This window comes from Sphaeroforma arctica, assembly GCF_001186125.1.
Source record: "Sphaeroforma arctica JP610 unplaced genomic scaffold supercont1.187, whole genome shotgun sequence".
Lineage (NCBI taxonomy): Eukaryota > Ichthyosporea > Ichthyophonida > Sphaeroforma > Sphaeroforma arctica.
The window spans coordinates 73345-97999 of record NW_014040371.1 but is presented as its reverse complement, the minus strand read 5'-3'; the positions used below and the strand labels follow the sequence as shown (position 1 = coordinate 97999).

Sequence of the window (24655 nt, the reverse complement as noted above, 5' to 3'; positions counted from 1 at the left end):
CGGTACGTTACGGTACGTACGTACGTTACGTACGTACTAGGTTCTGTACTACGTAGNGTAGTAGTAGNGTACTCGTGNNGTNGTACTAGCTGNGAATGATCTGGTGCTGTTCAGTTACAAGGTGTGTAGAAGTGATCCTGGTGCTGTTCAGATACAAGGTGTGTAGAAGTGATCCTGGTGCTGTTCAGATACAAGGTGTGTAGAAGTGATCCTGGTGCTGTTCAGTTACAAGGTGTGTAGAAGTGATCCTGGTGCTGTTCAGTTACAAGGTGTGTAGAAGTGATCCTGGTGCTGTTCAGTTACAAGGTGTGTAGTGTAGGTGTGCCCATGCCGCACCTTGCTGTTGAGAACGGGATCGAAAGTCGTGACCGATTCTGCGCTGTCCAGGCTCGCAGGGTTGCTGTCTCTGCACAAAAGTGTTGCGCGAACTCCCATGTGTTTAACGTGTTTGCGAACCTTCTAGTTTCGAGGGCTGCCAAGTGAGTGGTCGTACACCGGATAGTCCACTTCCTATCCGATATAGTCGCCCGTGTCACGTTGCACGGTAGATTTTCCCCTGTGTACACACGCACTTCTTCTCGCTTCCTATGCCTGTTTAGTTCATATACTCAGGGCACCAGGGTTGTCTGACGCTCCCTCTGACGCATGCGATCAAAGCTATTGCCCTTTACCCGTCTTTTTGTATCACTCCTTTAGCCTAGACCCACAGTTTATAATAGCACGCTCGTCTGCATATGCTCACACACCACTTTCAACTCACACTCAATAGCTGCTATACCCCGAGCACAAAGGATTCTCGTGATAGCACCTCTTATATACACCACCCCCCAGACACTCCTCCCCACACCCTATTCCTCGGCACAGCTGCTACACCCCGAGCACAAAGGATTCTCCTGATAACACCCTCTTATATACACCCCACACACACACACCTCCCCACACCCCATTCCTTGGCACAGCTGCTATACCCCGAGCACTTCTACATGGCCCGAGGCAACCACGAGAGCACCAACATGAACAAGATGTACGGATTCGATGGCGAGGTCAAGGCCAAGGGATCGGATATCATGGTAGAGCTGTTCCACGAAGTGTTCAGGACGGTGCCTCTGGCCCATTGCATCGCCGGCAAGGTGCTGTGCGTGCACGGAGGCCTGTTCAGTGAGGACGGGGTCACCTTGAATGATTTGAGGAAGGTTGATCGCTTCCGCGAGCCCCCAGATTCAGGTACGTAGGGGCTCTGTATGTACCAGTTAGAACATACTTGCACATGTACCCAACGCGTATACGTACACGCATTGCCTGAGCGTCTATCACGTGACATGCCATTGTGCTGCAGGTGGGGCTAGCGTAGTGACCGAGCCTTCACAGCAAGTGGCCTGTGCGTGCTTGTCTGGTGGCTCACAGCAAGTGGTCTGTGCGTGTTTGTCTGGTGGTTCACAGCAAGTGGTCTGTGCGTGTTTGTCTGATGCTTCACAGCAAGTGGTCTGTTCGTGCTTGTCTGGTGGTTCACAGCAAGTGGTCTGTGCGTGCTTGGCTGGTGGTTCACAGCAAGTGGTCTGTGCGTGCTTGTCTGGTGGTTCACAGCAAGTGGTCTGTGCGTTCTTGTCTGGTGGTTCACAGCAAGTGGTCTGTGCTTGCTTGTCTGGTGTGGTGCATGTTGCTGTATCCGTATGTACCCACACCTTAGTGAGCAATAGCTCTTCCGCAAAGCCGTCAGACTGACACAACTGTCTATGTCATGCACAACCCTCTCTGTAGTCGGCATGTGTCCTTTTATGCCAACTCAGCGATCATGTGTTCGCTGACATGTGTGTGCGCAATGCAATAGCCCGATAAGCGGGGATTCAGGTTCCTTCTAGCTTTGTGTACTTCATATCGCCAGTATAGATTTTGCGCAAGTATTTACCCCCTGGGATTGAGGTGCCTGACCAATCAAGTATTGTGTTTGTTATCCCAAGCTTTTGCTATATATATATATATATATATATATATATATGTGTGTGTGTACGTATGTATGTATAAATATATATATATGATGGATATTTTATTAGTATCTCTGTGCGTAGTAGTCTAGGCTATCTATACGTCGATTGCCTCATTCTCCCATCATTGTTTTATATATATGTATATATATATTCAAAGTATTCACACATTTGCGTGGCATGTACCTATTTCTTTTTTCAGGACTCATGTGTGAGATGCTGTGGGCTGACCCTCAGATCTTGCCTGGTCGTGCGCCGTCCAAGCGTGGTGTGGGTCTGCACTTCGGACCTGATGTCACAGATGCATTCTGCAAACTAAACGGTCTAGGTATGGGAAACTCACTGGTGAACTGCGATGTATACGTTATATGTTATTCAACCATACACTGTCTAGTTCTGTGTGGCCTTGGAATATGTATGCACTTGTTAATTAACGCTTACGTATATATATATACAGAGCTCTCCCAATGCAATTATCTCAACACTTGTTATAACAATATTTTATTGAACTCACTCTGTCTTTGGGTCACAGATTATGTGGTACGTAGTCACGAGGTGAAGGACAACGGATATGAAATCCACCATGACGGCAAGTGCATCACCGTCTTCTCAGCACCCAACTACTGGTATGTCTTGACACCTATTCTCGCTATGGGCATATATACAAACACATACGAACACATTCACGCACATGCACGCACACACACACACTCACACTCACGCGCGCATGTATTCTGATACATTACTCAGTATTTGATAGACTGTGACTCAGTGGCCCATGCGCTGCGTGGATCCTGCCCAGCAGCACGCATCGCGCAGTACGTCATCAACAGTCAGATCAGGGATGTCTCCCCCCAAGTTGCCAGTATACTCTTTATCTATTACGGTTGCACGTGCCCAATCTCAATGAGAAGCTCTCGTGTTTTAGACTTGTCGTATCGTACACGACGCATGCTCTGCCTCACACGTTGCCTGGCAACGGTTACTAGGCAACTACGCAACCGCTGCCTATGTTCCATATAGGTAGCGGGTCTCAGAACGCATGTGTTATCTAGTGCATATCCATCCTCGTAAGTTTCTTTTGCGGTAACGGCCTCTCCATGTCGATTAGCGTATCAGTGACATGTAAGCTATCTCATATACGGACTTTGCCATGTGAGCTATCTCATATACTGACTTTGAATTAGAATTAACTCTACCATTGGTTGATACCTACAGTGATCAGATGGGCAACAAAGGAGCTTTCATCACGGTCAGGGGCGATGACTTCACGCCCAAGTTCACAACGTTCGGGTCTGTGGTATGTGCTACACTCAGAATCACTATACAGACTGGCGTAGGCGCAATTATAATAATACGTGTGTTGCGTATCAAACACAAGATGAATGGTACATATTTAAATGTGATTGGCCGGGCACCATGGTATAGTTGGGTAGAAGAATGTCTTTCCTTTTATCGGGGCGTTGTAGGTAGTCGCGACAAGAGTCATTGAACCGAAACATTGTGTGTAAGCTCGCTTGGTTTTGGTATAGTAAGCAAGATTTATTGTGCATGAGCATATATTGACACGCGCATATACTGAGAATTCTGAAACAGTAGTCAACATCAAGCGCTCCAAGAGGTTACAGCAGGATCATATACTCTCGAAATGATTTTCTCATTGCTACAGGCCAGCACAATGACGCATGTGTTCACAGGTTACTATTGATTCGCATAACAAGTTTGTCCTCATCGCAATTGCACGCGAGTATTTGCCTATTTTTAGCCCCATACTCTTGAACTAATTGTCCTCACACACCCCATGACCCATTGTTTTCCTTTGTCCTCCTACCAGCCGCACCCCAATGTCAAGCCCATGGCGTACGCTTCACCCTTTAGCATGTTCGGATTATAGTGCGCAAAATCGTTTGGTGTCAACGCAAAATAAATGGATGTCACATGTCAGCTCATAGCCTAAAGACGTCAACCTGTCAACGAGACCTGTTGACGGGCAAAATGTGATATTACACAGCGCGAACAGACGATCCGAATCAAGTAAAGCATTATGTATTCAAAGTGTTTTGAGAAAGGGATAGGAGGAGGGGGGGGGGGTCTATTTTAAATCGCCCTGGTCGCGACTTATATTTTACGTTTCGAAAATCAACAACAACACCACATGTAATTTTACCTCTACAGACACTACTCAATACAGTCCGCTATCTGGTTGTGAGTACAAGTAGATGAATTTAAATTGAAATTGGAGCGAATTTAGACATCGCATACAATTTATTTCTATTTAAGTGCTGTAAATAACTACATTGGGCTTTTGAGGCTGCCTGTGACTTTCCGGACTTGCTTATGTCGATAGTACGGAAACGGACTTGATGTTAATACCGGGGGGGGGGGGTGATATCGAGATTTTTTCTCAACCCAATTCGCTTGTGCATTATTTTACACCGTCATTTGGTCTTCCACTCTGACAGGCTTTTCCACTCATAACTTGCACTATAGCCGACGACGATAGGTATTCATCGTGCGCCGTATCCATATCATCCAGGTGCGGGTTAGCGATCCACAGCATGACAAGTTCATCAAGGTTTTCAGTATAGAAGGATTTGAGTAAAAATTACAACATAGAATTATGTATCAGTCCTCAAATGAAAAGCAAAATGGCAGCCACTTACCTTAGTGAACACATCCGTGAGCCGCGCGTGTTCCATCTGTAAGGCATTGATCATAGCGGCTGGATACATGACGCCAGCAGCATTGAAGGTATGATGTATCAATGGGCCTCTCACAACAACCTCTTCAGAGCCTTTTAATTATCTGCCCATCAAACACGAATATTGGTGTGCATCCAAGATTGTTCGTACACTGTTGGCTATATGACGTAAACACATTGACAATCGCCTCTGTCAATCCGTTATACCACCAGAATTGTGAACGTGAATACTATTTGCAATCTCTGCCGCACTCCTATAATTTTTGCACGTTCTAGCTAATGCAACACGTATAAGGAAAGAATCATCTGTAATACAGTGTTTTTCCTCAGTATGTGGTCGTATTTTTGATATATGTTCGCCCTTTTGACAAAGTTTAGTCACCGATACCCCGTCCACCAACACTTCTTGGCGTAGACCCTCGACACCTATCGTGATAGCTACTTACAACTACTATGTGTCTCACAAAAAGCGAGGTTATATAAAAGAATTTCAAAAACACGCGTAATGTTAGATAAGAAAATAGGGCTACGCCCAATTTATTTATTTTTGAAAGTTCGGTATTTTTTGGGGCTATTAATTTTGGCTGACTTTCCGGATGACCGGGGAGTCGGGACTATTTGTTTTTATATAAAAACAAATACAAGAATAATAATAAAATTCGACTATGTATGTACTACTATATATATGTCTAATTTAGAAGGCTATGTTCAAATGTAAAGTTAAATGAATCCGTTGAATTTAAAATAATAAAAAAGGACAGCTGTAAGATAGCAAGTCTGTAACTCATATATACCTCTAAATATATGCCAACTTTCTCAACGATAGGACATCATTTTGAGCGCAAAATTATTATATTTATATTTATTGGCATCGAATACCATTTCATCATATTCTTTATGACTTCATCTGATGATCTCTAAATAACACAATAAAAATGACATGTATGTAAAATTTTAAATATTGAGTGTAAATATTTAGATTTTACAGTTAAGTGCCAGCCGTGTCGGCGTCGCACTGTTTGCCGTTTGGACTTGTGGGCTTATGGCATACCACATAATTGCATGTGGCCAATGGCCATGTGCTGATTTCAGGAGATGTGCATGGTCGTTTTTTACAAAAAAAATATAGTTATAAAAGCACCTGACTTGGAAAAAGACGATGGTCGGAATTGTTTCCGCCTCGTCGGCATTGTTCTAAACATGGTTTTATTTCCGACATGTCGGACGACGGTCGGAAATAGGCGGTCGGAAACTATGACAAACAAAAGTTTTCTAAACCAATCATATCATACGCTCGATAAAACTTTAAACACACACCCATGATATATAAATCTTTATCATTCAGCAATATAGATTCACTGTAGGTTAAGAACAGTGAATACTGAAGTCTGAACAGTGAACACTGAACACTGAACAGTGAACTCTGAACAGTGAACACTGAACTCTGGACATAGTGAACAGTGAACAGTCAACAGTGAACAGAGAACCCTGAACCAGTGAACAGTGAACTCTGAACACTGAACACTGAACACTGAACACGGAACAGTGAACAGTGAACAGTGAACACTGAACAGTGAACAGTGAACACTGAACACTGAACACTGAACACTGAACACTGAACACTGAAAGTGAACACTGAAAGTGAACACTGAAAGTGAACACTGAACAGTGAGAACTGAACAGTGAACAGAGCCGATTGTTCGTGACTTTGTGAACGTAAAATTGAAATTTGAAAATTAGACAATGAAAACTAATAAACTTTACATAGAGCTGTCTACAAACTAGATATATCAGAATAGCAAGTAACAGTGCACAATAAAAGCCACATGATAGTCATTACGGCTCCCAGAGTGTACGGTAATCTTGGCAGGAAATCATGTCCTTCATTCGTGTACTTTAAATTTAAAATAGTGAAGGAAGGAGGGATGAACGTGACGCTGTTGCAATGCAATGCATGCGAGTCAACGATGTTAAAAGAATCGAGTGCAGAATGCAGACGAAGGCTCGTTATGTCTTGCTCAAAACAGAGCGCTGCAGTCTGCATTGAATATAGAGCAATAGTGATGAATACCGCGCCTCATGTCTCAACGTTAGCAAAGAAATCGTATGCAAACAAACGATCAACCGTGACTATTGATCTGAATGCTTAGTGTTGTGACGGGGATGATACTAATTGTACACCCCCTGTCAAAAAACAATGTATTTTAGAAGATGTACCTATGTTCCCAATGAAAGGAATGCATAAGAAGTTCAAGGCGTCCTATCTTCCTGGAGACATCAAGTCTGGGGATAAACTAGATTCGGCACTGACAAAATTCTTTGTACGACACGGGCTTGCAAACAGGGTACTAGACAGCCAATACTTCAAGGAAGTACTGAGTGCAGTACGCGCTGCACCAAATCACCCAATAATCAATAGACACAAGTATTCCGAAATATATGTACCTCTAGAGACGAAAAAAGCTAAAGAAGAAATCACAACGTTGTTTGTTAAGCTAATGCCAGTAACGAGTGCTACAATTTCGATAGATGGTGCCACAGTGCACCAAGAACAACTCATGAATGTGGTTACTAAGTTGGCTGATAGGTACGACCCCATCATGTGGGTATGTTTAATTCCAAAAAGTACACTTTTGATGGTATAACAAAAACTGCTAAATGCCATGCGGATATGTTGGTAGATATTTTAGACACATTGCCGTTTGAAAGACAGTATGTGTTTCTTATAGTGACAGATACTACTGGTAATATGACCTCAGCCTGACCTATTGTCGAGAAAGCGAGACCATGGATATCATGCAGCCATGACTCAATGCATGTTATGCATTTGGTCATGGAGAAGGTCTGTGCTGTGCCTATAATAGCAGAAGTACTGGATGAATGCGACATTGTAACAAAACTATTCTGGTCATGTCCCATATTAATGGCTTAGATAGATGAATTCACATCCGCAGACCGTCAAAGTACGCCTCTGCAAGCTGATATACATAACTTTCAGGATAATTTAGCTACGCACGGAAATATGTGGCGTACATAAAAGATAAGTGCTCAGATAAGAAATTACAAGCAATGATTCGACGATACCAGGATGTCAGATCGTGGGTTAGTTCGACACCCTGGTGGGACAAGATACAAACCATACTTAACATCATGTCCCCAATCCTTGTACTACTCAGATTGGCAGATTCTAATAAACCCACAGCATCAAAGATATCTGCGGCTATGCGAAAAGCGGAGAGTATATGGACAGCACTTACTAGAGGAACGGGGGAAGCCAATGATGTCGCCGAATTAATATTGGCCACGCTTAACAGTGGCAAGCGCGGTAATTGGAAATTTGTACGAGATGATACATTTTATATTGCAGCGGGTGCTCTTGATCCGGCATTTATTGATGAGACAACGATAGGACATTATTATGTGCGCAACGCGGTGCATACGATATTGAGGCGTGTACTAAATGTGGCTCCCAAGGAGGGGTATCAGGAAGCTTTATTTGTCAAGATTATACAGGAGCTATCAAACTACTTCTACAGGCGTGGGGACTATGGTGTAGGTAGTGAGTGTTGGAAAGAAGTGAGCGAAGGTAGTATTGTACTTGACTGGTGGCAGGTATGGGGCATTAATTGCCCAACTGCATTGAAGTACGCTATACTGTAAAATTCGGTCTATCAAGGCTATATTAACGCCTTAGAGTAATTAAACGCGTAGGTACATTCTAAGTATCGTGAAAATATCAAAGTAAATAAACGAAATAAGACTTTTAGTAAAGTTAGGTATGCCTCGTTGTAAGATTCGGTCTAATAAAGGCGATACTAATGCCTTAGAATAAATAAACGCGTAGGTAAATTCTGTATATCGTGTAAATAACGATATAAATAAACGAAATGAGACGTTTAGTAAAGTTAGGTATGCCTCGTGAAAACAGCAATACTCTGCGGGATTGTGAGGCTGAGACATTGCCTATATATAATCCTCTCAGTACTGTTTCCGCCGAAGGGATTTTATTTAGTGTTTCGTTATCGCTCTATTAGAAACTATGGTATGTTTCATTGGGGCGAATCTGAGAGACTCATAAAATCCTCTCTTTAGAAGAAAAGAAAAAAATACATTTGATGTCCTTAGTTCTTGTCTTAACCAATAACTTGCCACTTATCAAGAATTAACGACTTAGCCTTCATCAGACTGGCACATCTGGCTGGCGGATCGGAGGATCAACTAGGTAACGTTAATAGTCCCTAGAAACCTATATTCGGTTGAGCCATCTCGCTACCGAAGTATTCAGATCTAAATAAAGATGGAAAGTAAATATAGTTATATTAATAGAACTAAACCAACTCTTATGTTTGGTATTTTACTGGGGCCTTTTAATGGCCTCGTCCAAATATATGATATGTAAAATGGAAAAGGTATTAATTAATAAAACCATTAAAAACCATTTAGGAAACTTAAGTTCCTCATACTATTAAGAGTACGTTTAGGAAACTTAAGTTCCTCGAACTGCTTAAGAGTACGTTTATACATAGAGTCTAATGTGGAGGCCCGGCTTATTACACAGCCCCCACCCAGCTTTGAGACCCAAGAGAAGCAAGTTGCTCACTCAAGCTGATTATTGGTCAAAAAGGGAAAAACGGGTCGAAAACGTTAAGTAGTATAACATATAGTTAATGTTTCTCAGGCGGAGAAGTTAAATGTTCTCGGTTACCCTGTGAGTTTTGGGCTTAGGTCCAGTAGGTACGTGGTGGTCGACTGGACGTTCCTTACGCTTCAGTGTCTTAAGCATATATGAAGGATGGCTCGGGATAAATACTGTAGGCGGATAAGTTTTAACTTGCGTTCCTTCAGACGATGGAAACATGCTATCTTTTTCAGCTTGTGACTCATGCAGGCGTTTACGCCATTTTCGATTAAAGGCTTTTAAATAGTCTTGATTATCGAAAGCATCTGAAGTCAACTCAGCTATTGTACCGTCTATAAAGCGTGTACGATAGTATGTATAGCCTCCCTTATCCGTTCTCCATATGATGTCTTTAAATTCAGAATGATCAAGAGGGGCATTAGAGTCATGTCTTCATGTGAGTATTATCTCTGTAGTCGGAATACGACTTGTGCCTATATTACGCGCACTAGAACCATCGGGGTTATTTACCTCGTACGTTCCACTTTTAGTGTCTGCTACAGAGATTATATATGGACCTATCCAATTAGATGTTAACTCTGTCACCGACCTGATACTCTGCTATCTTCTTGGTAGTGTTCCAACGCTTTTGCCTTTTTTATAAGGCTATATTGCGTATTTCTCGCAAGCAAGGATATACAACGATATAAATACGTTGTACCTTCTCTAACCATGGTAACTCATGGTGATCAGATTCGTCCTTGTTAAAGGGGATTTGTAACGCACTATATCTGCCACGAAAATAGTGAGCGGGTGTAGTTCCTGTAACCGGATCAGCACACTCGTTCATCTGTGTTTGTACCCACTTAAGGTGGTACGGCCAATCATCTGCATCATCCGTTAATGCAGTAAGCAAGAAGAACTTATATCTTCTATGGCGCGTTTCATTCGCGCCTTGCGTTTGCGGCTTATATGGCATACCTATCTTATGGCATATGCCTGATACAAGTACTAGCGATTCCATAACGTCATCGCAGAAATCACTACCGTTATCAGTGCACATAATACCCGGCCACCCGTGGTCAACAAGGACTTGGAAACATAATTCTGCCACGGTCTGCGTATTCTTATCCTTTAATGGATATAGCAAGTTAAACCGTGACGCCACATTAAAGAAGTGGCATACGTAACTGTCGCCTGTGTGCTCGGACGTGGGCAGGTCAACCAGATCAATTATGACCCTGCGCCATGGAACATCTTCAGTCACGCTCTTAAGCGGTGCGCACTCATAGCGCTTGATCTGATTGAGATCACAGTCTGTACATGACTGATATACTCTGTCAACTAAAGTTGCCAGCTTAGGATGCGCGATCTCATTTCGCTTAGCTTCTTTAAGTGCGTCTACTACGTTCTGGTGCTTCAGCTTATGATTTTGCGTCAGCCAAGCAAGAATGTTTTTATCATTCTGCTCCTCCAGAATAAAGGTAGGGTATTGAGAGTCCACTTGCGTGATTTCTAAGTCTGTAGTGTTTCCAGACGCCTGTTTTGCTTTTGCATGAGTGTCATTAGTGCGCTCATGTGCGTTAGATACACCTGACTTATTAAATAGTCGCATTATATGTGTATACGCTTCAGGATTGTCTTTCATTAACTCTTTTAGAAATAGGGATGAAAGACCTCGGGCTTGGACTTTATGTTATTAAACAGAGTCCTAGCTAGAGACTGACGCTTCTTAACAGTAGTGTCATTAGTAGATTGTATTTCTTGTCCACAGACTTCAAGTGCTGTGTTGCCTTTGAACTACTTAACGTTCAATTGGGTAGAGAGTGGAAATTCTTTGACCTTGTTAAGGAAGGTCTCAGAAGGGGTCCATTTGGTTGTTCCAATGGGACCTATACGACATATTATAGTATGTCTCCAGGGCGTCTTCTGAACGGCTCGGCTATCCTGATATAGGAAAGTATCTACTTCCCAATCTAAATATATTGGCTCGCATTGTATCATGCCTATTAATTTACTGAGCCATGGATCTTTACTCCGTAATGGGCAGCACAACGTGATGGTAGCTTTATGTATATGAACATAATTTAATAGCTGGGCAATTAACTGCCATGGTGGATTAGCCCACGCATTATGTTTGGAGAGGTCTATTTGAAAGGTGTCTCCCACAGGATGATTTAAAGTCCTGTAGTTCGATAGTTGTGCATTATGATGTGCAGCAAACATATCTATGGTATGTGGCCCAAATATTTTTTGAGCCAGTTCAAACCACCTAGGATTCCATTTCCAGTCAGTGGCTAGTAATTACGAAGCGTGATAGCATATCCGGTAAATCGATATGTATTCCTGGCAGATGTTTTACATCAAAATGAAACTTTGATATTGTATCATGCCAGCGACTCAGTATTTGTGAATCGGGTTTCATCTCTTTCATATATTGAAGTGATTTCTGATCACACATCAGCGTAAATGCTGTTCCGTATAAGAAATCACGGAAGTGTGTTAGAGCTGCCACTATGGCTAATAGCTCTTGTTTAACCCTTGGGTAATTCAACTGTGAAGCATTCATTGCTAGACTAAAGAATTGTATATATCTAGGTTTGCTATTAAGAGTACATTTATAATTTACGTACTGCTTAAGAGTACGTTTATAACATAGAGTCTAATGTGGAGGCCGGGCTATTACAATATTCATTATTTCGCAAACAGCCTGTTCCGGTATGGCTGAAAGGGAGATTAAGTTTTATAAAAATAAAGTGACAAAGACAAGAACCCGGCTTGGTAACATACGGAAGCATTACTATTCACCCACCGCGGCTAGCAAGTATTCTCGTCAATGCGAACAAGATATTGTAGACGCCGAGAAAGTAGATGGTATTGGTGAGTTGGATTTGTAATTAGATTACGATGCGGAGGTCGAAGTAGAAGAGCCGAGTAAGAAATAAAATCTTATGGTCACAACTACTGGATCTCAAATGGCATATCTAAAGAGCTACTTAATGGCCACGGAAGGAATGCCTAAAGAGTGTGGTACGTGGCATTCAAATACTACTGTCACTATTGATTGGAATGATATTAATACTGACATGTACAATGCTTGGTTGGACAAAATCAATACATCTGGAATATCTCTTCAACCTATACAAGAAGTCCTCCCCTGGGTTCAAGAACGAGAGCGCAAAATGCGAAGAATCACCATCAAGAACCAAACGTTTATGGAGAAGAAGTATTTATACTTAATATGTCGCTATAGTATCGAATTCATCCGTGGTCTGGTGCGGCATTGGCTTACCCCCATCCTCGCTTCTCGACCGGATTATGACGGATAACCTGGTCCTTCTCGGTATTTCATACTCTGCACTAACCCATTCCGCGCCACTACACGGCGCAGACCTGATCCGTACCACAGAGGTGGGTACTCTACATAGCAGGTCAGCAAGCGAATATATGGAACATTCGATAGTAACAGTATTTTGTCAACAACGGCCCGAATTGACTCGGCACATATCTTCCATTGTCGACTCACTTGGCCCAAGCTTCAAACGGGAATTTACTGACCACTTCTTCCCATCAATCTTTCCTGAACCACTACAGCGACTATGGGAGCCATTCCATATGTTCATACATTGTATCATACATACTTGCCATTTTTGAAAAAAATAAAATTATCCATATAGTATGCAAATCACGTCGGGTGAAACCATATAGTATGCTATTATAGATGAGATTGGCTGGCGTGCCAGGAAAGAGTATCACGCTAGACTAATTCCGTGTGATGAGAACAAGAGGTACAGAGATAATACGTACGAGATGGTAAAAATAGATGACAGCCTATGGAAGCGTATCGGACATGCCTATAAAGATCCTATAGCAGTGAAGATGTTCCCCACGGACAAAGTGATACTGATAAATTGTGCACCAACAGACTTTGATAGCTGTCAAAGTGATGATACGGATGTGGAGGAGCCTGTGAAAACCAAAGATACATCGGATTCGGACAGCAATATACAATACGAGTCCAACAACGACGGAAAGATAACAGACAACGAGAAGGAAATAGAGCCACAAGCAGATGTTGACATACCAGTTACAGAATCAGCAATTGTTGAGCCTGTGTCTGAGCCGGTAGAAACAGTACCGGCTGACAAAAGAGCAGAGCCTGAGCCGCCCCAAAACAGAGCCTGAGCCGACCAAAACAGTAGTGTCCAGCGAGTCTGAGCCGACCAAAACAGTAGTTTGCAGCGAGCCTAAGCCGACCAAAACAGTCCCTGAGCCTGAGGGAGATGTGGAGACGTTATCAGCAACCCCAGCAACCCCAGCAAGCAAAACGTCAAAAGCACGCAACAAGAGAACGACACCTAAAGCGAAACAGAAAGCAAAAAGAAGGAATACTAAGGCTCAGGCACTCCCATCACTTACACAATTGTTAGCACCACAAAATCCCTTTCAACACTCAACGGCACAGATACATTCAACACCCGCACACATACCTGGTATGAGTGATATCAACTCGCAAGCCAGGCGCAGAGACCGCACCATATTGGGCCACGTCCTTACTATCCTGGGCCTCACAATCAATATAATCATCATAATCAATACTATTAATTAAAATACTATGCGTTAATCAATAAAACTATTAATAAAAATACTATGAGTTAATCATCAATACAATTAACATAATATACGTATACAACTATATATATATATAAGTATGTATATTCACTGTCATTTTACTCACTGTCATTTTACGAGCCGAAGATATATGTGATATAATACACCACGCAATGAAGCCCGCCACCAACACCAATTATGAACGAGCCTAGAAAGATGAAGAAATTGGAGAGGGTCAATACTACATAATCAATTCTGTATCGCCAGACATAATGGCTACTCTCGGTGCAACTATGACTCCGAAAAAATAATATTTACAAAGCTATACCATAATTATGGTCACGTCGGAGAAGGAGACAAGATACGGATGAGACAAGAACTCGGGTAAATACGACAACAGGACAACGAGAACATGGATAAGTTTATTCTAAGACTCAACACGAAATTTGTTGAGGCCTTCAATATGAATTTCGTACTTAACGACACCGAGAAGATCATATTTTTAACCGGTGCTCTACATACAAATTAAATCTCTATAGTAACTCACCTGCTTACCGACAGTGCTATGGTACTAAGCTACGGAGCTGCCTTAGCATATGCACAACAGACTGCATTGGAAATTGAAGCCCGTGTTCTGAACACCAATGCAACATCGACTTCGGGCGCTGTCTTTACTGCCACTACTAACAGAAAATGTCACAAATGCAAAATTTATGGACACATCGCACAAAATTGTTGATTGCCATAATTCAGACAAAAATTCAATCCGAGAGGCCGAGGGAGATTAACAGGCCGAAGAGGCTACCACAGTCGAGGAAGATTTTTCGGACGAGGCAATTTCCAAATTTAGGACAAGGCTGCGGTTCTAATAGTAACAGCTAGAGGACTCAGCCATACTGGACACCCGACCAAAACTAACGCGGAGGATTCAACAGACGATTTGGAAATCGAGGACGAGGAGGATACAAAAATTATGGATTAAGAAACCGACAACAACACGCTAATTCTGCAATTGCTAATCCTAATTTTGCAGACAGTTTGCTAATAAGACTGCAAGCTAAATTTGACCAGAAAGATGCCGCAGTACAACAACAACAATATGTCAATTGGATACGGTCGGAATACGCGCATACACAAAAACCAAGCAGTACACATACAAGGTCCCAACAACCAGTAAATGCTTTTATGGTGAATGCTCATGCCAACCAGGTAGACACAGAATTCAACCCAAGACTGCCTCAAATGAGAGGTCCAGAAGGATATTGACTCGCCGTCGATTCATGTGCGACCAAGCATATATTGCCATATTCTTAAAAGACAGTCGCACTAAATTTACCGACAACCGCCAACAATACTTATACAGTGAAAAATGCTGATGAGACCTGTATTACACCAACTTGCTCTGCCGAATTCTTCGATCTTGGAATAGCCCTACTGGATGAGACATTCACGATTCCATTACTCAGCGTACGATTGATGACAGAACATGAGTATCTGTTTATATTTTCAGAAAAACACCTCGCCAGCACACCAAAGAATCGCGTTACACATTCAGATATTGCAAAATTTTCGAATTAAGATTCATGGCTATCCAGTATCAATCAAGAGTTGACCGCACTTGTCATCACCAAGCCAACACTCACCCTGGTTGACAGCAAGCCACCTTACAAGACAATTTTCAGTCCGAAATGGGTCTTTGTTGAGAAAAAGAACGACAAAGGCATTGTAGTCAGACTGAAGAGCTGATTGTCCATCGATGCCTGGTCCGCCGTTGAAGGAATTGACTATACTCGAAGCCATGCCCCAGTGGTCAACAAAGATACATTTAGAATATGTATGGCACTGTGTAAGATTCGGTCTATCAAGGCGATATTAACGCCTTAGAGTAATTAAACGCGTAGGTAAAGTCCAAGTATTGTGAAATTCAAAGTAAATAAACGAAATGAGTCTTTTAGTGAAGTTAGGTATGCCTCGTGAAAACAGCAATACTCTGAGGGATTTTGAGGCTGAGACATTGCCTATATATAATCCTCTCAGTACTGTTTCCGCCGAAGGGATTTTATTTAGTGTTTCGTTATCGCTCTATTAGAAACTATGGTATGTTTCATTGGGGCGAATCTGATAGACTCATAGAATCATATCTTAAAAAAAAAAGAAAAGAAAAAAAAGAAAAAAAACTCTTGATGTCCTTAGTTATTGCATTGACCAATAACTTGCCACTTATCAAGAATTATCGACTTAGCCTTCATCAGACTGGCACATCTGGTTGACTGAACGGAGGATAAACTAGGTAACGTTAATAGTCCCTAGAAACCTATCTTCGGTTGAGCCATCTGGCTACCGAAGTATTCAGATATAAATAAATTTGTAAAGTAAATATAGTTCTATTAATAGAACTAGACGAAATCTTATGTTTGGTATTTTACTTGGGCCTTTTTAATGGCCTTGTCCAAATATATGATATGTAAAATGGAAAAGTTATTAAATAATACACCCGATAAAAACCATTTAGGAAACTTAAGTTCCTCGTACTATTAAGAGTACGTTTATAGTTTACATTCTGCTTAAGAGTACGTTTATTACATAGAGGTGGAGGCCCGTCTATTACAACTGCTAACCCACACGAACATGACCGTCCGCCATTACGACACACCGAATGCTTACCTGAATAGCGACCCCGAGGAGCCAATATATATGCGTGTACCCAGAGGATATCATCTACTAAATCAACATTTTTCTCCTACTCAACAGGCATTACTGACACGATCACTAAAAGGAGACAAGACCGTCGTGTGCAAAGTATCAAAGGCTCTATTTGGTTTACCTCAATCCGGCGAGCTCTGGTATCAACAAATCAAGGTGCTTTGTATCAAGCAAGGTTACATTCCACTATATGAGGACAAAACTTTATTTGTCAAACGAACTTCAGCCGGACAACTATATTTACTATGTTTACTATTTGTACATGTGGGCGACAAAATTGTGATGTGTCAATCGATAGCAGATCCGGATGCAAGAACTCAGGCAATGAAGACACAATGGAACACTACAGATATGGGCGAGCCTAGCTGGTTTCTCAAACTCAAAATCAATCTAGACACACCGGGCAAAGTCAGCATACACCAGGGCCAATACACAATGGATCTACTTGAAGAATTTGACTTACTAGAATGCATTACATCTCGGGTCCCTTGCATTGAAACCGGTTACATTGCTACGGACAAAGATACACCTACTGACATCAAAGCTTCTCAATATATTGTAGGATGCTTACGATACTTGGCGGATGGCACAAGACCGGACATATCCTTTTCTGTGAACCTACTGGGACGTCATTTAGTCGCACCGATGGAACGCCACTTACAAGCCGCCAAGCGAGTTTTACGATACTTGTCAAGAACACGGGATTTGGGCATCACGCACAGTAAGGATATACCCTTCACACCTATTTTTTTCAGCTGACAGTGACTACTGTTCAAACTCAGAAAACACAAAATCTACTACAGGAAAGATTGGTATGATAGCAGGTGGACCCCTTTTATGGGGGACGAACTTACAGAAGACAACAACACTTTCGACAGCCGAAGCAGAATATGTCGCATGCTCAGATACAACACGAGACGCAGTATGGACACGGCACTTGCTTGAAGGAATTGGTCTACCGAAAGCACAGCCTACGATCATCGAACAAGACAACAAGTCATCGATCAAGATAAGTGAGAATTCAAAGTCCTCAGTGCGCACACGCCACATACAAATAGTCACAGGCGAAATCCGACTTCTATACACACCAACAACACACATTTTAAGCGATATGCTTACAAAACCCTTAGACCAGAAAAAGTTTGTATACGCTCGAGACTAAATAATGAGCAAGATGTCTGGCCTATTGGAGACATATACAACCGGCAACCACTGTATAGTAAACACAAGTGTAAATATATCAAGCCGTACATTAAAGAGCATTTAATATATTCGATATGAATGAAACAGTTACGATTATGCTCCGATGATATAGCACAGATTGCTCCTATTACAAATACTATGGTCATTCCACTTTTTTTGGGGATGCCCATTATAAAAGTGAAGTCTGTGTGTCTATTGACAATAGAAAAGCGCTATATAAATACAAACACAAGTGTAAAAGACAAGCAATAAGAAAATAATATAAGCACAAGTGTAAAAGGTAAGTAATATGAAAATAATACAAGAATCGGAGAGTACAGAAATAAGTATACAGTGTAAAAATCATATACCTCCTATCTTAAAGTCTTAAAGACGTTAACACATTATGAAAACCATATACTAATCGCTTGAACAAATTTGAGATATTCCAAGTCGAAAAAGACTTGATATTCTAAGTCTCAGACTATTCAAAATGCGATCCAACTCACGAGAATTCACAAAGACCTTTTCAGACAGTATTGTATTTGCAGGCGAAAATATTCGATCATTCATAATCTAAAACCCGGAAGTATTCGCATTGGCAAGTATTCCCAACGTTCAAGGGTCGAGAATTAATTTCAAAGACCGAAAAACTCATGTTAGTATTCACAAGTCAATTCAAAGGTCGAAAACTCATGACGAAAAAAAAGAATTCAAGAGTCGATTCAAAGGGCGAAAACTCATGAAAAGGCATCTATCGAAAAGTTTTTTCAAGTCAGGCAGACAGCAATCAATGATCTACGAGGAAGCAACCAAAAGATAGGTATATGTTAAGTCAAAAAGTACAAGGCAAATGTTGTTTTTCATCATTTTATTGTTGAAGTACTATTCTATTATTACAGTGTTTTTATTTAATCAGACTTCAGAACAACTACTGTACAAGTGAAAATTACAATTGAAACGAAGTTCTTTATGCACTTGAATAGTTGGATGCATTTAACAAAGAAATCTTGCATATACGGTAAAACTGTATAATTAGATATAACGCTGGACTAACACCCACCAATCATTTCAGTTAAGTGAATGGTATACTATAAGCGTACATAACAGGCCACCAAGTATTATGTCGATTGTTCGGGATGAAATATTTCTTGGTCTAAATGCCTTGAGCAGGCACCACAATAAAGCACTTATTCAAAGCTTTTATAATTGACAGTCTATCAGTCTGTCTGTGTGAAGACTGTGAGTTGTGAGTTGTGGAGAGGTATTTCTTCTACACCAATGGAAATTGATTACGGCCACACGCTCTATGGAAACGAAAACTGATGCACAGAAATAAATTATAAATATTTGAAATGATCTGTTTTACTCGTGTGGGAGTGACACGGAGTTGAGTTGAGTCCTCTATTTACATTTTGTCAGTCGTGAGTTGCATGTATGAGCCTACAAGGGTTCAGGTTTATTGTTTTATAAAAAAAAGTTTTGAAGTGTCTGTATCACTCTGTACTCTGTAGTTTTTACTCTATACATACATTCACACTGTACTGTGTACACTGTACACTGTACAGTGCACAGTTAAATAACATGCGAATAGGTGTATGCTTTTGACTTTTCTTGTATTTCTGTGTGGTGTGTAGAGTGTAGAGTGTGGAATGTGGAGCATAGCATCCTAAAATAATTACATTTAGGAGGCTAAACGACAACGTGGAATGGAGAGTGTGGACAGCAGTCAGCAAGAAAAGATTTCTCAAATTTTCAAGATTTATGTACGTATAAAATCGTTTCGATGATACAACTAAATGTCATATTCATCACAGATACATCTCAAGTTCTCAACTATTTTTTAGATTAGAACACCAACTCTTTCAAAATGAACGAATACCAAAATGAGAAGAAGGATGGAGAGGTGAGCATTGGCATCGCCTCCGGCGATTCCGTTCATGTCGGGCAGGAGGATTCTGACTCGTCGAAAGGAAATGTAGTTGTATCTGAGGATGTGTGGAATCATGTTTTCGTTGATTCGGGCATGAAATTGGGAGACATGAATGGCAAACAAAAACTTTGGACGTCAATTTACATGTTCTTGAAACTAGTTGTCGTGTTAACCGCGCTGTATGTATTTATCATCTCTCTGGATCTACTTGGATCAGCCTTCCAAGTCCTGGGCGGTACACAAGCTGGTATGGTTTTCCGCCAATCAGACGTATTCAATAATCCCATTGCCGGCCTTGTAGTCGGTATCTTGACCACCGTGCTCGTGCAGAGTTCCAGTACTTCGACCAGTATCATCATTTCTATGACAGCATCTGGTCTTTTGCAAGTTGACCAGGCTGTTTACATGATCATGGGATGTAACATCGGCACATCTGTTACAAACACAATCGTCTCTATGGGTCAGATTGGGGAGGTGAATCAATTTAGACGCGCTTTTGCTGGTGCAACTGTCCATGATATGTTTAATTTCTTGTCAGTATTGATCATGCTGCCCCTGGAGGCGGCCACACAAGTGCTTGAGAAAATTTCAGTATCCACTGTTGAATCTATGGGAACTATCGAAGGAGCTGATGATCTGAATTTCCTTAAAACGATCACCAAACCGGTCACCAACCGAATTATCCGGGTGAACAAGAATCTTATCGAGAGTATCGCCGCAGCACCAACTGAAGAGGAAGTAGACGCACTATCAGGTCAATCTATGGTGTCCTGGAAGTACTGCCCGGACGATTCCACATGGTTTGTGTATTGCCCTCAAGAGAATAGCTGGTCAGATGTGGCGGTTGGTGCCACACTGCTTTTTTGGGCCCTGATCCAAATGATGGTTTGTCTGTATGTACTCGTAAAGGTTCTACAATCCATCTTCAACGGTCCTCTATCTAAAGTGCTGTTTAAGGCTATCAATCTCTCATTCCCCGGTAGATGGGACGTGTTGTCAGGCTACGTACTTATCCTCGTGGGAGCTGTTCTCACGGTGCTTGTCCAGTCTTCGTCTATTACCACTTCAACACTCACACCCCTGGTGGGTCTAGGTGCTTTGAAGCTGGAGAAAATGTTCCCCGTCACACTTGGAGCCAATATTGGTACGACAATCACTGGGATGTTGTCAGCTCTGTCGTCCCCAGATGTCTCAGCAGGACTCGTCCTGGCTTTTACACACGTCTACTTCAACCTTTTCGGTATTGCCATTTGGTATCCCATTCCTTTTATGCGGAGCATCCCCTTGGCGATGGCTCGCGGTATGGGAAATATCACTGCCCACCACAGATGGTTTGCCGTTTTCTATATCATTGTTGCCTTCTTCCTCATTCCATTGGGGTTGCTTGGGCTATCATTAGCCGGTTGGCAGGTAATGGTTGGCGTATTAGTGCCCATTTGCCTGATAATCGTGTTCTTTGTGTTTGTTTTTCAACTGCGCAAGCACAAACCCGAATGGCTGCCAAGCTGGCTATTGTCTTTCGATTGGATGCCAGAGTGGATGCACACAGAGCCTGCATGGTTGCAGAGGTATCATTCTAAGATGGAGGCCAGAACGGCTGCTAAGGACGCGAGGAGAGCAGTCAAGGAAGCTACTGAGGCACCCAAGAAGACCCTCAATGAGAAAATGTTGGACAGATTAGGCAACGGCAAGCATGATCAGCTAGAAATTGAATCAGATGATGAAGAAGTGGACAATCGAACAGACATGAAACCAACTGAGAAAATCGGTCATGCGAACGCAAGCAAGGAGGACCTTTTAAGTGTTGTCTAAATTTTGGAGGACCTGCAAACAAGGCATCGCTCTTCAATAGTTATAAGTTCTATGTTTAAACAATAAATTAGAAGAATATCATTTACTACTAGTAATATGTCGTCACCTTCATGGTCTGCTATTTGTATTTGGCTCCGGAAACTAAACAATATAGTAGCTACAGACAGACATACAAGCATAGATTGGTCAGTACTAAGCATATGTATAGAACCAACATGGGTATTTGTAGCATCAGCAAACTCGAAACTGATGGCGGTGGCCCGTGGCCCCATTCATGTATATGTCAAGTACGTGAAATAACCTGTTAGCGCTACTACGCTGAAGGTCATGGCGTGCACCTCTGCTGCGGCGCGACTCTTCAGATGGCGTTTTCTACTGTAAAGCAAAAATAAACAAAGCACAACCGCCAGGGCTGTGGCCCATTTATTAGAGCATACGGAGACGCCCCCGTAGTATCGAATAGGAAGACGCCCGGCTCTCAGACACTCTGCATTGGGATGAAAGTTTAATAGTATACAATTATTCCCGCGTAAAGATACGTTTAGCCTTATTTAAAAGTCTGTCAAGTCTTTGAAAACCAGTGATTAATGTGGTTCGTGTGTGTGTTGTGTGTGTGTTTGTGTGTGTATGTGTACACACGTGTGTAGGCGTTTGTATTGGTGAGCGTGTGTTAGTGTGGTTGGACGCGTGTGTATGTATGAGTGTTTGTGAATGAGTGAGTGTATACGATTGCGTATACACGAGTGGGCGTGTATGATTGAGCGTGTGTGCATGAGCAATAGTATGTATGTGTGTGTATGTGTTGAGTGAACGTTTGCGAGTGTGTTGGTATGAGTGGATGTGTGTGTGGATGTGTGTGAATGTGTGTGTGAGTGGGTGCATGGATGTGTGCTATGAGAGTTCGTGTGTGAGGAGAGAGAGAGAGTGTGTGTGTTGGTATGAGTGGATGTGTGTGTGTGGATGTGTGTGAATGTGTGTGTGAGTGGGTGCAGGGATGTGTGCTATGAGAGTTCGTGTGTGAGGAGAGAGAGAGAGAGAGTGTGTGTGTGAGGAGAGAGAGAGAGTGTGTGTGTGTGTGAGGAATGTGTGTGAGAGCGCGTGTGCGAGAGTTTGTGAGTTTGTGAGTGTGAGTTGTTGGGTGTTTGCGTGAGTGACGTGTGAGTTAGAGTGTGTGTGTGTTTGAGTTGCACCAGAACACCCCTTTCTCGCACGTATCGCCACTGTCGTGCCCATCTCCACTTTTGTGTGCACTTAAGTCCGTGACGTTTGGTTTAATATCGCTCAAACGACTATTCGATCATAAATTGTCATGAATTAAGTTGAGTATGCCTGGGAACCATGGCAATAAGCTGATACAAGCACGCTCGCAAAATTAGCACTGTTGGTTGTAAATTTATTGGGCACTGTTCTAACGCTAGAGTAAACCACAGACCTATTTTTTTTCGCATGTCTGCGCTGATCATTTAAGGCTACTTTCCTATTGCCCACGTTTAGGCGAGGTATTATCTCATGTGCAATTTGTTTATGATCTATACCAATGTCATCGACATCCGGTCTACCCCAGTAAGCAGCCGTGCTCCATGTCTCGGTTCTTATCGGAATATCACAATAGGACATCGAGGTTTCGATGAAATGAGTATAGTTTATCCAAATGTACATTTGAAGGAATCTTTATAGGGACGGTTGTCTAATGAGACCAACGAGTCCATCGTGATGATAGTAATCCTAGCAATTTGTCGACGGCAGAAGGGCATCCAGTAGGTTATTGGCGCTCTTATCCCGTCCCTGTACCCCCATACTATTCCATGCCGTGAACGGTACGCAAGTATACCTCCCACACTTCTAAAACCTCGGATAAATACAGACAGGCTTACCATGTACGTATAGTCGTCAATCTTTCACCGTGTGATGTGCTTGTGACATGTTGTTTAATGTTGATCGTAATGAAGTGAGTCACCGTGACTACGTTGATTAGATAAAAATAAACAACCCAGCTAGCCCAATACAAATCGGCCAAACAGAACCCAACTTTAAAATATATTTCCTGCTGTGTTACTATATTAATTTTCTATTTACTTTACACGCAGATCCAAAAGTATTTGTTTGCCACACCTTTCATAGGATTCTCTGGTGTTACTTTCGGAAGGCGATTCACATTTAAGCCTCTTGCTCCAGCTTACAAAAGCTTCAGTCAACATACACAAACAAACAAACAAACAAACAATATGGATTTGAATCAAATTCTTCTCATCGTCCTCGCGATCTTCCTGCCTCCTGTAGCAGTTGTAAGTCGTGTCCCTGCCGCTTGCATCTAATTTGAATAGTACCTCTCAATATATATCCTGGTTATATTAACAGCAGTGCGATTGTGCATGCACAAGTTTTCTGTGGCTGTAGCTCTATGTAGAATCTTTACATTCGAAACGTGCGGCTCAAGTGTTATAGGTCTCTCACATCGCCACCTAGATTTGGAATTACCCCCGTCGTGCTGGTTGACGTTGTAAATATTTCCAGGCGCAATTCAGAACTGCGCTTGGGGTTCGTTGTCAGCAGAAGCCGGGTGCACTAACCTTGTTAATCAATTGTGTCGACTTCTTCAATAACCTGTTAGGCCACTTCGTAAATTGTGCGTCGTTTGAGTATATGCCACAATTCGGACTTGCTCCTACTAACACGCGATCTTTCTCTATTGGCTTACAGCTCATGCATGAAGGCTGCAATGGAACCTTTGCGCTAAACTGTCTGTTCTGTCTCCTGGCCTGGCTTCCTGTAAGTACAGTTTATCCGGATTGCATACTTCCTATGTATTCTTATCTTCGTATATTATTCGTGATCCGATACTTAGTCAAGCTGACGTTTTCGAGTCCCATATATAGTAACGTGCACGTGGTTGAATATAGTATTCAGGAATTTGAGCCACTCGCTGCTGGTCGCGGTAACTGTATAAATGTGCTCGCTCTTAAGTTTTCGGTGTTTGTGCTCATGTTTACAATTTTGTCATTCGCACGTGCCTTCTTAGAGGCAGACTATCCTCTGCAATATGCATGATGATACATAGATTGGCTACGTTTATCAGACAGTTGCCTAGTCTGACCTGCGATAGCTTATAATAG

General features: G+C 42.0%; 6 protein-coding genes across 6 annotated transcripts in view; all 6 read left to right on the top strand.

The window, feature by feature from the left end:
• The window catches only part of SARC_03622 (serine/threonine-protein phosphatase 5), a gene marked incomplete at its 5' end in the record, with an annotated part of 7057 nt that extends 3016 nt beyond the window's left edge, over nucleotides 1-4041 (top strand). The window contains 5 exons of the mRNA XM_014302593.1: nucleotides 960-1224; nucleotides 2185-2310; nucleotides 2515-2608; nucleotides 3201-3282; nucleotides 3817-4041. Coding sequence (XP_014158068.1) covers nucleotides 960-1224; nucleotides 2185-2310; nucleotides 2515-2608; nucleotides 3201-3282; nucleotides 3817-3876 — 627 coding nt within the window. The 3' untranslated portion in view covers nucleotides 3877-4041. The remainder of the gene's footprint in view (nucleotides 1-959; nucleotides 1225-2184; nucleotides 2311-2514; nucleotides 2609-3200; nucleotides 3283-3816) is intronic.
• A 2861-nt stretch (nucleotides 4042-6902) lies between these two features.
• On the top strand, nucleotides 6903-7436 carry SARC_03621 (hypothetical protein; the record flags this gene model as incomplete). The annotated part of the gene is made up of 2 exons (XM_014302592.1): nucleotides 6903-7289; nucleotides 7419-7436. 2 exons carry the CDS (start codon nucleotides 6903-6905, stop codon nucleotides 7434-7436), a joined length of 405 nt encoding a protein of 134 aa, XP_014158067.1.
• A 397-nt stretch (nucleotides 7437-7833) lies between these two features.
• On the top strand, nucleotides 7834-8343 carry SARC_03620 (hypothetical protein; the record flags this gene model as incomplete). Its single annotated transcript, XM_014302591.1, has 2 exons — nucleotides 7834-8008; nucleotides 8051-8343. 2 exons carry the CDS (start codon nucleotides 7834-7836, stop codon nucleotides 8341-8343), a joined length of 468 nt encoding a protein of 155 aa, XP_014158066.1.
• A 4768-nt stretch (nucleotides 8344-13111) lies between these two features.
• SARC_03619 (hypothetical protein) lies at nucleotides 13112-13486 on the top strand (the record flags this gene model as incomplete). Its single annotated transcript, XM_014302590.1, has 1 exon — nucleotides 13112-13486. One exon carries the CDS (start codon nucleotides 13112-13114, stop codon nucleotides 13484-13486), a length of 375 nt encoding a protein of 124 aa, XP_014158065.1.
• Nucleotides 13487-19620: 6134 nt separating this feature from the next.
• Nucleotides 19621-21542, top strand: SARC_03618 (hypothetical protein; the record flags this gene model as incomplete). Its single annotated transcript, XM_014302589.1, has 1 exon — nucleotides 19621-21542. The coding sequence occupies exon 1, from the start codon at nucleotides 19668-19670 to the stop codon at nucleotides 21540-21542; it is 1875 nt and encodes a 624-aa protein (XP_014158064.1). The 5' UTR covers nucleotides 19621-19667.
• Nucleotides 21543-22129: 587 nt separating this feature from the next.
• Nucleotides 22130-24655, top strand: part of SARC_03617 (hypothetical protein) — a gene marked incomplete at its 5' end in the record, with an annotated part of 3311 nt that continues 785 nt past the window's right edge. The window contains 3 exons of the mRNA XM_014302588.1: nucleotides 22130-22138; nucleotides 23630-23827; nucleotides 24243-24311. Of these exons, the coding sequence (XP_014158063.1) occupies nucleotides 22130-22138; nucleotides 23630-23827; nucleotides 24243-24311 (276 nt within the window). The remainder of the gene's footprint in view (nucleotides 22139-23629; nucleotides 23828-24242; nucleotides 24312-24655) is intronic.